The sequence below is a fragment of the Rutilus rutilus genome (genome assembly GCF_951802725.1).
Source record: "Rutilus rutilus genome assembly, chromosome: 6".
Lineage (NCBI taxonomy): Eukaryota > Metazoa > Chordata > Actinopteri > Cypriniformes > Leuciscidae > Rutilus > Rutilus rutilus.
In genome coordinates this window covers 13,149,537-13,165,094 of record NC_140214.1, presented here as the reverse complement: position 1 = coordinate 13,165,094, position 15,558 = coordinate 13,149,537, and the positions used below count along the sequence as shown (strand labels likewise).

Genomic DNA, 15,558 nt, shown 5'->3' with positions numbered 1-15,558 from the left:
TTTCAACATTGATGATAAGAAGAAATGTTATTTGAGCAGCAAATCAACATATTAGAAAGATTTCTGAAGGATCATGTGACACTGAAAAGTAATGATGCTGAAAATTCAGCTTTGATCACAGGAATAAATGACATTTTAATATATATTCCAATAGAAAACTGTAATAATATTTCTGTTTTTACTGTATTTTTGTGTAATTTATGTTGCAGAACAAAATAGTAAAGTATCTTCAAAATGGGGGAGGACTGTAAAATGTGCAACCCCTGGTTTTTAAACGAACAGACAAAATAAAGCATGTGGCAGCATTTTCAAGAAACAGCATTTCATTCAATCTGTGGTGAATTTACTGAAAAAATCTCCAAAAATGTAAATGTGAAGAAGGAGAAAATTCAAATGTTACTGTTAAATGGTGCTTTCATAACAAAGACATAAAAGTGAGCCTGACCTCATGAAGCATTTTTCCCAAAATGGTGAGTGTGGGGTAAGATGAGCATGTGACATAAACCTAAGCAACAGAGCATTAAATAAATACAAGAAAAGGAAAACTTTCATTCTTATTTGCTAGATTAATGAATTCATTAATCAACTGAAGGTTTTTCATATTTTCTTTCCAACCAGGGTGGTCCCTCAAAGAAACAATCTGTTCTCCTGGACTTCCTTCTCTGAGTTCTGGCACATGAACGGGAAATCTGGAGCGAGAACACTGCAACAAAATGTGCCATCTCCAGTGTTTTCTCAGCAGAACAGATTTACAGACATTGTTTTCTTGTACCCACAGTGATGTTGTGACCAGCGCAGGCCAGGATACACCTGCATGTGGAAGCTGAGGTCGTTTAGGACACAAAGATCTTTTCCCCAGACCATCACTGCCACCGGCTCCCTATTTATACCCTCATTCTCTCTCTCACACACACAACAGCCGCACACCCACAGGGAAGGAAGCAAATCAAGGAAGTCTCGCTTTTTTTCTTTTTTTACACCCGTCTCCCAAGGCCTCTCAGTGGTGGATGAGCCCTCGCCCTCCTATTTACACCCCGGTAAGTTAAGGAAATAGCCACCGGCCCATGTCTACACAGCATACGGAGAATCACACTGGGAGGAAGTCAGTACAATACTCATTTCCAAGAGCTCAACAATCGCCTGCTAATAATGAAGGACTTAAAACATAAACAATCAGTGATTCCCAAGGTGTTTCGTAAGCATTTGTACTCAAACGCAGACACTTCGGCCATTCTCTCAAAGCTGGAAGACACGGAACAGTCTGTTCCCTTTGGTTAAACATGTTTGTTAGAGATTTAAGACCAGATTGGGGGGGAAACAGAGGATAGGGAGGATCAATGTCCTGGCTTGAACCACAGCGCCTTGTTCTCCGTCTCGATGCTTTGATCAGGCTCCTGTCTTTGTACCTGTGCTCTCGGATCTGTGATATTCAATTACATTTGAGCTGATTCCTAACGTGAAAGAGAGATGCCAAGAAAGAAAAAGTCTCGCCGTCTTGCATTGATTTCCAATAGGACAGTCATGTCCAGATACTCTAAAACAGGGCAAGATTATCAGATCACACTATTTGAAGCAAAGATCAGTAAAAAAAAAAAAGAGCAGCATTTTTCATTACCTAAAAAATCCACTTAAAGTTTGTCGACCTTAATGGAAGAAGTGCAGAGACAGTGTGGAGTTTCTCTTCGATGTTGGCACTTAAGATTTGATCCAAGCTGGATTACTGAGGGATTTTGTAAGGTTACCCATTTAAAATATTTAACACCCATTATAAAATACATAAAATGACATCATTAAATTACACAATAATACCACTACTTCAAAACTTTGGGGTCAGTAATATTTTTTTAAATGTTTTTGAAAGAAGTCTCTTATGCGCACCAAGGCAAACATACAGTAAAAACAGTAATATTGTGAAATATTATTACCGTTTAAAATAGCGGTTTTAATTAATTTCTTGAAAAAAAGAAGACTGACCCCGAACTTTTGAACAGTAGTGTATAACTATTTACAAACATAGTGTACACAGAACATACTATAATAAAAGTCAAATTCTTACAGTTCTGCTACTTCACTTGAATTGGACTATTTTGCCTTAGACCAGGCTGAGCCCTATACAGACACTTTTTGTCTATTCAATCATTGTCCAGCAGCATCTTTGAATTATCCTTATTTAGCAAAAACTGATATGTCAATAAATTGATTAGTCAGCATTTCCTGTAATTTTGTTCAATTAAAAAATGTTAAGGTTTTTTTCTTAAGGTGAATAACTGAGTGAGAGGTTTGGATTACTGAGGCACTTGCGGTTAGTGACTGGTTAACAAACTCTCATGAACCTGAGCATGAGAAGAGTGATCCAATTCTTCACAGATTTAGGTTAGATAATACTTTAGATCAGCCTCAGACTGTGATAGAGTGGGAGTCAGACATGAGAGCGAGAGAGAGAGAAGTGGGAAACGAGGTAACTCTCAGTGGAACGTTAGGAAAAGAAGTGGTATTATGTAAATAGGCCCTTCTGAGCTGAAAAACACACATTTTTATTCAATAAGAAGGTTGAAACACTCATCTGGACATATTCTGTCTCAGAAAACAAAACTATCAATGAAATCCTTCTCATTCACTTGGCTTTTATTCACATTTCAAATATGCTAACGCTAGCAAGATCTTTACATTCCACTGTGTGCCTCTGAAAAAACAGACTTCTATCTGAGCATTCAGGCAGAATAATAATCATGATAATAATATTAAGAATAATAAAAGCAGCATCCCAGTTTAAAATAGAAAGCCATATGTGACGAGTGTATGATAGTGTTCAATATCTATGTGCTCGCACATCCTCATTTCAATTAAAAAGGAACTAGAACCTGATAAATAAATGTAAAGATAGCCAAACATCTTGATAAAATAATCATCATCAACTGAAATTCTCACACTGACAATAAAATCAGATAGAAAAGTGACTCAAGCCCACAGAGAAAAAAAAGAAGAAGTGAAATCCGTATATGATTGTTGGTCGTATATGTGCGTACGCATGAGTGTGTCCTCGGGAAACACATCCATCCCAGGAAAAAAGGGGGAAAATGGCTGCTGTCAGTCATATTACTGTCCCCTGGTGGTCTTGTGCGCAAGTACTGGCACCTGCTTGCCACCTTCCAGGGCTTAGGCTCGCGTTTGGCGGATTTCGACTCAGGAGGCTGCTGAGCCCGACCTTCAGCCGCCTCGGTCTCCTGTGTCCGTTGACTCTGCTCTGCAGGCTTTACACCCAGGGAAAGAGGGACGATTATTACTATGGGCTTTCAAAGGCATCCCAAGGTTAATGTGCTTTCTGAAATGCCGCTTCCTGTCGTATTCTCCAGGGCGAGACGTACACCTGGAGGCGCTGCAGGTCTGTTCAGGTCTGTTCTTCCAAAGCCATCAATAATTTAAACAACTCATAAAGAGGAAAATGAAAACTGAACAAAAACAAATACAAAATAAAATAAAAACTAATTTAAGATTCCACCAGTGAGCCACAATGTAAACATTTCCCTCTGCGGCCTGATGGTGGCGCTATATTCCCGCCTCAGGCTTCCTCTCTGTGTCCGTGTGTGTGTTTCTACGTGAGAGCCTGTGCTCTCACTGGTACTGGAGGTAATTCTTCAGAGACTGGGGCAAAGGCAACGTCTCGATCTCCTGTAGACGTTCTCGTCCCAGAGCCAGTCGCGCAGCACGTCGACACAGGTCCATCAGGGGGAGAGGCTCCGCTGCAGAGAAATGAAGGAGAAAAGCATCTGTTAGAATTGTATTCATAAAGGGAAAATTCAAATGCACACAGATTCAAGGCCGAAACAAGAGCAAGTCTTTGAATGGATTCAAAAGCTTCACCAAAATCACCATCAAAGTATCGTAAAAGTGGTCCATACAACTCCATAGAAGTGGGAGCTGTTAACCCGAGAACTGCTTTGAGTCAATGAGTTAAATCCATGAATCCATAAATCCATGAATAAATATTCAGACATATTCCATGAACAAGATATTGATTAATTGAAAAGATCCAACTCAAAGGAATAATTCAATCACGAATGACGAATTGATCCAAATCATGAACAACTTACCGAGACCAAATACGTGAACCAGGTCAGTTGATTCATTGAAAATATCCAGTTCAAAATAATGATTTGTTTACGAATTGGACCAATCCATGAAAAAATCCTGCAGATGGATTCTGTGAACCAGATCAACTGATTCATTGAAAAGATCTGATTCAAACGAATGATTATACTGTCACGTTTCCATACCAGATACAATTTTTCAATGAATATTTTCAATAAATGACAACTTATTCATTTCTTAAGTCAAAATGTCAGACAGAAATGTATTGTGTGCTTTCAGAACACTTAAAATAGGGCACAAGTCAAGTTGGATATACTTTGCATCCTTTTTGAAAGTTGAAAGCCTTCGTAAACAGTAAAGAGCGACAAGTACAATTCTTCAAAATTTCTCCTTTTGGGTTTCACAGAAAAATGATAGCCATAAAGGTTTGGAAAAGCATGAAGGTGAGTAAATGATAACCGGATTTTCATTTTACGGTAAGCTTCTTTAAAGCTTTCTTTAAAAGCCCCAGTGCGTAATCAAGTGTTTGTCTGCATCTCTGGGCATCTAGCTCTTCTACATAAGCTGACAGAGCAGTTCAATAATGGATGGATCATGCCACCAGAGCTCAGTATCTCATCAAGAGAGCTGCTACCTCACAGAGGAGTCTGCCGCCACCCATCTGCTTTGAGTCAGACGCTGCTCCAGCCAAGATTTCATTCCGACAAACACAAAAACAGCCACGGCTCCATCTGGACAAGATGCCACATCTCCACTGTTGATCATCAGGTCTTTATCAGGACCTGGGCTGATATGACTAATCAGATCACAAGGAAGGCTGCAAGAGTCAGAGCCCGTTCCTTCTGTTGGCCAATCAGAATGAGAGATCGTGACAGGCTAATGGTTAGTAGTAAGTATGTGAGACCAACAATAGTTAGGAATAGTTATGCAGCTGCACTGGCACAATGCAAGCCCCCACACTGAATATTTATAGCTGTGATGGAGTCCCACACAGAACATGTCGTGAGTTATGCCTTCCTCCATCCTGGCAACTGAACTGAAGGCATAAGCACTGTAATGCCCTCACTTAATGCAAATTTTCACCACAACAAGAAGTTAAAACGAAACAATGGATCCCAATGGAGCCCTTCACGCACAGTGAAATGATTTAATGGCACAAAGCAATGATTTTTCATGCTTAAGTAGTTGCTTGTCAAATCGAAATTTCGCGTTGCACTTAGTGAGCGTGAAATGTTTTGATGCACATTTGCTGTGGCTCCAGCGTCCCCAAACAGAATTGCAAAAAAGTTTCAGATTCAGCTGTCCCAAAAAACCCCGCAAACACTGCCAACATCTGACACTCACTTAAAGTTAATATTTTAAGATGGCACATGTAATCTTTCACAAATCTCAAAATAAATCTCTTACACTGTACATTATCATTTTCTAATGTGTAAATTGACCCTTGACATTAAAAATGATAAAATGTTTTTATTGTTTTTTTCTATTTTATTTTTTTCATAATAATAATAAATATATTTATTATTCATGTGATTATTATCACTATTATTAGTATTGCTGTTGTATAATGACTGTTAAACTGTATAATAATAATAATAATTGTTATTAGAATTATAAAAATTAACAGTCATTATACAAATATATTTCACTGCAGAATGCAGTTCAATTATGGATGTTTGTCACAAATCAGAATCAAGTTTTTGAGAGAGCGATGTGCAACAGTGTTGCCACCACAATAATTATGTACTATTATTGAGCAAATGAATGATCTAAAATCTTAGCAAATTAATGATCTAAATAACCAAAGCTGAATGACAACATAACCTTCTGATAGCAGTAAAACTATTCCTTCTAAATATATTCATTAAGAGTCACATCAACAGTAAGTCCGGCACGTCTCACAAAGAGCCAGATGGCAAGCGTAGACGGGATTCAGAAGTACCCAGTGGGCGGGTGCGGGAGGGGATGAGAGAGGTGACTGGCAGTCAGGGTCATAAGTGACAGATGGATCAAAGCATGGACGTAGTGCTGTACTGCAGTAAAATGGAATAATTTTCATTTCCAGCCCACATTCAAAGACGCAAAGGCCAGCAAGCTCAAGGTTAGTCTGAAGACTGTAATGATGTCCGTGAAATACACAACAGCCTCCCCCGCTCCCCGTCGCTACTCAATAACATTAAGGCACTGCGTACTTGCCGCATACAACAACAAATCATATTGATGTGAGTTATACACAATAAATGCAATTACATGTCTCGGATATGTCAATGTGATTCCATTGTGTGTGTTATCAGACTCTCAGAACAACCTAATAAAATGGCTGATACATTTTGGTTTTCTTCCCACACAGATGCAGTCGTTTTGATCTCCTCATGACACACACACACACACTACATCTATATAACCACAGTATATAGTCAAACTGTAGGCCTAAAAACATTGATATTATAAACGAACTAGGGAAAAAAAAAATCAACACTTCCTTTTCAGACTTTGAAGGTGCGTTTTCACAGTTATCAACATTGCAGATATAGTAAAGTTTATAATATTTGCATTTAAAAAATAATTAATACACGTTTATAACGCTATACTTTGTGTTATATTAACTTGTCAGTGAATTACAAAAAACTAAATAATGCGGGAGTGACGGAAAATTTGACATCTTTCTCTTTTCTGACTGCTGTAATCAATATCCCGATATTTTTCCCTCTTTTGGAAAGACGTGGAAATTTATGCTATTTCAGATTTTTTCGTTTGCTATTAGAGCAAATGCAAATACAAACATTTTATTTGATGTCGACAAATTCTGCTTCTGAGAACCTGGGAAATGTGAAGTGTCCATTTTTAATACAGAATTGGTAATTACAAATATTTTCAGCATAACAATTCAAGTAAAAAGTTGAATTGGAAAAATGCTTTTTGATGTCCATGACTTTGATTTTTAATATCATTATAATAAAAAATGTAATTGTATTTAATATATATAAAAAATGCTCTAAATTAACCTTAGAAAGACAAAAAGAATCTGGTCATTTTATTTAAAAAATACATCACAGAATAAATGCTGATTTGAGTGATAGAAATGCCTTTTTTTATGACAGTTCAGTGAACAAAAAAATAAACCTAATGAAGTTTACTTTATAAAAGTCTGCAGGACGGGCCCATAAGAAAACATGCATTGAGTATTCAATCTGTGAGCCTAAAACTACTGTGAGCGATGGCTCTCCAGTGACTTGAAAACCGTTCTGTCTTTACTAGCAATAATAAACCACAATATGGGAATACGGGAGCCCTTTTTCGAACTTCCATGTTTAACAAATCGTCAAGCTCCAGCACTTGCTAAGCTCTTTCACGTCTCTGACTCCTCCATTTAGGCTCCTAATAAATGAGATCTGATGCAGAAGAAAAGAGTGAACTGCATCTATTTCAGTCCGACACAGTTTTTTTCACCATTATTGCTGTTCCAAAAAGCAATTTCTTGTGGTTGCAAGAAAAGCAATGGGATTCGTACAGTAAATATCAAAGCATCACATTTTGTAAAATCCAATTAATCCACCCTCCGTAGTCAGCGGGGGTGCCGCAGTGGCAGGCAGCCTCACACAGGGGGGTCTGACACTCTCTACGACCTGCGCCAGGGCGGGAAGGGGAGGGTGGAACCTTCTGGAAAGCTTTGCGCCAGAGGAGGAAGCGTACGTGGAGATCAAACCCAGCGGTGTAATTCGATTAAATCATTGTGAACTGATTAATGTCTTCAGCTGATTAATTGAAAGATTTGTGGCGGTCACGTCGAGGAGCCTGTGATCCTCCCACAGAATGAGAGAGTACACAAGCTCAGTACAACATAGCACCCAAAACAACAGCAGGATGAATACTTTCCTCCTGGATGAATACTTTCTGCTGTGGGTTTTGCGTTTGGTAAAAGGCTGCTTTGGTAATGATGACGCTCAATTGTAAATTATCAGATAATTAGGTGTAGATGTACTCTCAAAAAGCTGTATTTTGTGGCTGCGGTCATGATGGAGGCTTCACTGCCCTTGAATGTGATGACTCATAAAACTCACGTTCATTAGCCTAATAATTCAGTTATGAAACCAGGGATTTTATTATACTTAGCCAGGTCAAGTATTCAACTAAGTCTAATGCTAGTGATACTTCAGAACGTGAAGTTTAACAGCTAAACAACAGGAACTGCATGTTTCCAGGAATGTGCACGTGTCTGTATTTGGTTTTGTGTTGTATAGCATGAAATCTGTCTTACAGCAGAGAGAGGAAAAAATAAATCTGGTGAAAGGCGCTGAACCATTAATATGAAGCACTACCACTTTTACACTAGAAATAAAGTATGCAGTATCTCCTTCTTGACTCTTTGTTTGATGTGAATGTGAAAGTTGATACCAGGACGACGCCACTAGATATGGATGACACTGAATTAAACGGAAAAATTACACATAGTAAGATCATGTAACAATAACAGTGTAGCATAAAATGTGAATACAGAATACATCCATAGTACTTGCATATCATGCACAATTTCTGTAGGTAATGTATATTAGGCTGTCACTTTAAGACAATGCACAGATCCCCTCCTCAATTAATTACGTTCACTTCAGATTAAGTATGTGACCTTTCAAGAGCATGCTTATGCACTTAACTCTTTTTAAAGGATTAGTACACTTCAGAATAAAAAATTCCTGATAATTTATGAAAACATTCCAGGATTTTTCTCCATATAGTGGACTTCCATGGCACCCAATGGTCTGAAGTCCAAACTGCAGTTTCAGTGCATCTTCAAAGGGCTCTACACGATCCCAGCCGAGGAATAAGGGTCTTATCTAGAGAAACGATCTGTCATTTTCAAAAAAATATAAAATTGTATATACTTTTTAACCACAAATGCTCTGCGATGTGCCACACATTACACAATCACGTTGGAAAGGTCATGCGTGACATATGCAGAAGTACCGCGGTAGGGCGAAAATCTCCCATATAATTTTCTCCTCCAACTAGGAAAATCGTCCGACATTGGTGGTTTACCTTTTTTTTGCAAAAGGCATTTGACTTAGTCTTTGCACGTTCACTTTGTAAATGGTACTTGCGTTTATGTCGCGATTGACCTTTCCAACGTGATTACGTAATGCGTGGTGCATCGCAGAGTTCTGCAAGATGAGCATTTGTGGTTAAAGTATATACATTTTTTATTTTATTTTTTTATTACAGATTCTCTAGATAATTCCTCGGCTGGGATCGTGTAGAGCCCTTTGAAGCTCCACTGAAACTGTAATTTGGACTTCAAACCATTGGTTGCCATTGAAGTCCACTATATGGAGAAAAATCCTGGAATGTTTTCCTCAAAGAACTTAATTTCTTTTTGACTGAAGAAAGAAAGACATAAACATCTTGGATGACATGGGGGTGAGTAAATTATCAGGAAATTTTTATTCTGAAGTGAACTAATCCTTTAACATTAAGTAAGTCCTATACTTAATTTTCTCATTCATGCATGTTTCTTTATTGCTCTAACATGTCAATAACTAAGCAGTCCTGCGTAGCACGGATACATACATACTGCAAAATACATCATATAGCAAAATCTCTATCATTAGACCCTTGAAATCGTCACCAATATACTGTCATTTCGCCCGTTAATGTTACAGATGAACTGAAAGTGATATCAACCATGATTTTTAACACCGCTTTCTTTTATAAGCGCAAACAATTTTAAACAAAACTGGATTAAAAATGTATAGAACATTTGATTTCTGAGATAATAACTGTATATGAACTGAACCTGCTGGATGAGGTCATTAGTCCCAGAAGCTGTAATTTTCCACTAGAAGTGCTCTTAGAAAGGTCAGCGGTGAGGCAGTTCATGAGATGCTGTGGGCTAGTCTTTTAAATCACAGTCTCATTCTCTCGGACCGGCTATGTCTACAGTCCCTCCCCTGAGGCGGTGATCTGTGCGCAGATACACACAGTGAGGTCAGCATGCCTGACCTCTGCCACTTCAAAAGATGTGCACTCTCTATGGGCATGGTGGGCAACGAAAAGAACAAATACCTCAAGCCTAACATGTCGAAAGATGAACAAAAATACATCTCGCGCCAACGTTTGCTCAGAAACCACCAGACAACTGAGCTATTATGATTCAATTAGTTGAATCAATCAACCAGTTGACTGCATCCAGTGATGGTGCTGTAGGGAATTTATATCAGCGAACATAAATAAAAATGTTTCAGACGTTCCCTCTGAGAGCTACAGATCAGAATCTTTCCGAAGACAAGAATGCCAAAATGTTACAAAGCTAGAAATCCTCAGAATAACAGCTGCTTGGAGACCAAATTTGGCTCCCTGTTTTAAAACCCCCAAACACTTGGTTTAAGTAGTGAATTCTTATTAAAGGGATAGCATACCCAAAATGAAAAAAATGTCATAATTTACTCACCCTGTCATTTCAAATTAGTTTTTTCTTCTATTTGGAAAAATACTTGAAAAATATTTGGAAAATGTCATTATTTTTTTATTTATTTTTCTTCCATATACAATGTTGTTTTGGACCCCATTGGCTTTCATTGTATGGACAGAAACAGTTGAAAGATACTTATATCTTTCTTAATATATATATTATTTTTAGAATATTTCCTCCATTATTGGGTGAACCATCCCCTGACTAAATGAACATAAACCATGGTTTATTTTTTCATCCTATAGTGTTAAGAGCTGCAATTATTAATTTTTTTTACTATTCACAATATTTCACAGAGCCATTAGAGGATCAAATCCAAGACACACAGTGCGGATCTCCATGTACATGCAGAATGACCACCAAGTTTTACACAGTCAACAAAATGGACTGTAGACGAATATTGATCGTGGAAGATGCCAGACGCCCATCCCTAGCCTCTTTCCATGGATCTGTCCGGCGGAATTCACCGCTCAACACTGGAGTTTGGATGAGATTAAAACTGGTGAATGGCCGAGTGGACGCAGCAGGGTTTTGGAAGGCCAGGTAAACAGCTTTGTCACAATGACAGGGGGGTGCAGAGGGCCGGGCACAGGGAAAAGGAAACTCTCTAGCAGAAATAGATAGTTTTGTAATGGACAGATTCATCATAGGCTAGAAATGGATGAGGCTTTGGGAGCCCAATAAAATATCCAGATAGGATGTAATGGATTCAGACTTAGAAAACTGAAGGGGCCTTTTTACAAATTGAGGTGCGATATGCATTTTAGTCAGCAGGGCGTGTTAAGTTTAAAACTGGAACTTTAATCAAAGACACACAGTACAAACATTACAAATCAACTGAGATATACTTAAGCACACACAGGCATACGTGTAGGAGCCAGAAACACACCATCCGCCTACAGATTCCCAACAGCACTTAGACAGAGTTGGAAGCACAAGTTTATATTTCCCAGTAGCCTCAGAGAAACAGAGACACAGATACGGAGATCCAAATGCATCCTGAAGTTTCAATGACTAACCCACAAGGCTCTGTATGTAGATCATGGAAAAGTAAGGCATATAAGATCATTTGGAGCTGATTTAAAATGATAGCTTGCCCAAAAACGAATATTTTGTCATAATTTACTCACCCTCATGTCGTTTCTAACCTTTATGACCTTTATGAGTTGCCTTTTTCCATTTTCCACAATGAAAGTGGATGGTGACCAGAAGTTGTAAAGCTTCAAAAATAACAAGCAAGCACCATAAAGGCATCATAAAATTACATGTGCACTCCTGTATATTCCAAGCCATCTGAAGTCATATGATAGCTTTCTGTGATAAACAGACTTAGAAGTAGCTATTCACTGACAATCTTGCCTTTTAAATATGGCTCAAAAGTTGTGATCACCACTCACTTGCATTGCATCTAAATACATTTATTTAATTTATTAAATAAAAAACGAATTTTCATTTTTGCTTGGATTATTCCACTTTTTCCAAGCATAACAAATCAAGCAGACCTGATCACACTGCCTAATCAAGGACAGATTAGCACCAATGCCCATGACAGCCGAAATTCACAACTTCAAATATTCCAGATCAGCAAACCGTTAACATGGCCCAGCAGGGGAATTGACCTTTAGACACTTAGACAATAGTCAATTTAAGACATAAATGAGTCATTACATGCTAATGTCTGCCGCAGGTAATGAATCACGGGGCGCAGCGGGTAGAGTGGGTGTCCTCTCTCTGTGGACCTGTGGCTATAAATGAACAGAACCAGAAGCAAATTCAAAGCTTCCCACTTTCATTATTCTAAATTAGGAAACTCTGAATGATTCAGATATTAATTCTGCACCTCGCTCATTAGCATTACAATTGTATTGCTTCCTTCCAGAGAGGGGTGGGCGAACTTAAAATAGTCTTTCCCTCTGAGCATCAAAGGTGAGTATGGAACACCCACTGCTTGTGTGCTTAGAGAGGGGAACAGAGAGATTTGTGTTTGGTTGCTTTAGGATTGTGTGTGAGTATGTGGATCAAAACGAGTCACCTTCAGAGGATTAAGAGTGTGCTGTGTCTCTCAGTATCACTGTGGGACAAATATGTCTGGAGCGTCTCCAAAAAGCTATCTATATTCAGTTTCGTCTTCCCATCCCATCTCCCCTCAATAGTTCTGTACTACCCAAGACCCAATATGAATTAAAGAGAATTAAGAAGTCCCACAAACTACGATTCCAGGGCCTATTAAAATGTAAACAAAATAATATTAAAATTAATAAAAAATAAAAGTAACAATAAAAAAATATTAATATTAATTGTTACAATGTAAATGTTAATTAACAATTTTGTTCATTTTTGCAAAGTCATAAGGCCATCCTTTTTGTTGTGCTCTGAACTTTCAATGGACCATTGCTGTTTCCTCTTCATTTATTGCTGCATTTGAGTGTTTCTTTCTGCATGATTAACCTTGGTAAACATTGTACATCAAATACCAAGGGAGAAAATCTTTAAAGCATTAAAATCAGATCAATACCAATTACCAAAATAACTAAAGTTCTGGGTGGATTCTTCCACTTTGTACTGAACGCTTCACTTGCTTGCTTTTCTTAACCCCATAAGCAACATCGCACAATAGCAATGACTTTGGACCATGAGAGAATGGGTAGAGTTTCGTAGAATCATGCATTATGCAGCACTAATGCATGTTTTATATGGTCGGTACACATGAAGGCCCATGTGAGCCTCAGTGCGGTAATGGCTCCGGCTGAGATGGACAGTAAGGAGAGCAATACGGTCACCCTAGCCCTCATAGGCCTCATTTGCCGAGCCATGCTTTTTAAGGATCACCATTAAGAGACTAGCCACACCAAGATAATACACACATGAAAGTTTAAAGTTCAAATTGCAAGCATGTTTTGACCTCACTAGAAAGCAAACTTGGTGAGCACTTGAAAAATTAAGCTAATGGCACAACTCTAACAATTAGTCTGTGTTTTGACTATTGGTCTGTCTCAAAATCTAGTGAACTGCCTACGGTGCATTTGTAAGCATCATAGTCGTCTTATTTATCAATAAAACGATATAAAAACTACAATGAAGACCAAAGTTTTATTGTTTTACGATTCAAATAAAAAGCAGAAAACAACCATAACATCACAATATACAACCACATGTACACTTATGACTCATATTCTGCTCCAAAACATAATTATGCTGTATTTTAAGATAATTAAGAATATTAGATTATTAGACAACACTGTATATATCCTTTAAGAAGGAAACTAACGTAATTAATTCTTTTGACGAATAAAATCTAACGAATAAAACTTTGAAACCCGTTTTCAAAAGTTTGCGTTTACAGGTCCCCAAAATGCCGTTGTTGTGTAAATGAATGGCCAAAATGCATAAATAGTTTTCCGTGTCGTGGAAACACCCATTAAAGGGATACTCCACTTTTTTCGGAAATAAGCTCATTTTACATCTCCCCCAGAGTTAAACAGTTGAGTTTTACCGTTTTAGAATCCATTCAGCCGAACTCCGGGTCTGACGGTACCACTTTTAGCATAGCTTAGCACAGATCATTGATTCTGATGAGTCCAGTAGCATTTCTTTCAAAATGACCAAAGAGTTTCAATATTTTTCCTATTTAAAACTTGACTCTTCTGTAGTTAAACCGTGTACTAAGATCGACGGAAAATGAAAAGTTGCGATTTTCTAAGCCTATATGGCTAGGAACTACTCTTATTCTGGCGTAATAATCAAGGAACTGTGCGGCTGTACCATGAGTGCAGCAGGCGTAATGATATGACGCAGCGCCTGAAAATAGTCCCCAGCTCGGTAACTTCTTCCAACGTGACCGGGACTAAGTTTGTCTAACCTATTAGACCTATTTTCAGGCGCTGCGTCATATCATTACGCCTGCTGCACTCATGGTACAGCCGCACAGTTCCTTGATTATTACGCCGGAATGAGAGTAGTTCCTAGTCATATAGGCTTAGAAAATCGCAACTTTTCATTTTCCGTCGATCTTAGTACACGGTTTAACTACAGAAGAGTCAAGTTTTAAATAGGAAAAATTTTGAAACTCTTTGGTCATTTTGAAAGAAATGCTACTGGACTCATCAGAATCAATGATCTGTGCTAAGCTATGCTAAAAGTGGTACCGCCAGACCCGGAGTTCGGCTGAATGGATTCTAAAACGGTAAAACTCAACTGTTTAACTCTGGGGGAGATGTAAAATGAGCATATTTCCGAAAAAAGTGGAGTATCCCTTTAAAAGTGAAATATTAAAAAAGCACATCAAAAAATGACTAAAACTTAAATTAATATGAAATCTGAAAATCTAAAAAAATAAAAGCTAGTTATAAATATTAATATATAGTATATACTACAATAGTATATAAATAATATTCAAATAACACTGGTATAAAGTTGCTCCCTATATAAAGCACTCCAAATCACCCACTTAATAGGTGCCATGAAGCTTAGGACGTTCCCTTAAAAGTCAGCTGCCTATTTACCTCACTAAGTTCTGAAATAGACCTTTTGTCTGGTGCATAAAGCACACAGATGCATTAGACCAAATAACGCAGCAATCAGCAAAAGCCCACTGGCACTGGCAGAGAAGCCCTGTGCAATGTTAGACACAATAAATGAAGCAGCAAACCTGTACGAAACCCATACAAGCTGTCAAGCGCTTACCACCTTGACATTTAGTGGCATTCACCGTGACAAATGGCTTATGCATTAAATCTTTGAAATGGAGGTGTTTCTAACCACACAAGTAGAGCTCTGTAGATGCAGCTGCTATCTGTGACCTTGCCATAGTAATGCACCTGGTTTGACAGTTTACGACAAATGCATACATTGAATACAAGTCTATTTATAGAAAGTGATGATGCCCGCAGGAGGGAGTACCATTAGGGAAGGGAAGCTTCAAGAAGGCCATGTTGTATTAACATTTATGTCTGATTTGATTATTAGTGGTCAATTGAGCCGCTTAAACCTGGCATGCACTTTGTCAT

At 38.1% G+C, this 15,558-nt stretch overlaps 1 protein-coding gene across 1 annotated transcript in view; it reads right to left on the bottom strand.

Moving 5' to 3' along the window:
• Nucleotides 1-2,604: 2,604 nt before the first annotated feature.
• spsb4a (splA/ryanodine receptor domain and SOCS box containing 4a) overlaps nucleotides 2,605-15,558 on the bottom strand; it is a gene marked incomplete at its 5' end in the record, with an annotated part of 32,083 nt that continues 19,129 nt past the window's right edge. Inside the window, 1 exon segment of the mRNA XM_084411502.1 lies at nucleotides 2,605-3,740. Coding sequence (XP_084267628.1) covers nucleotides 3,613-3,740 — 128 coding nt within the window.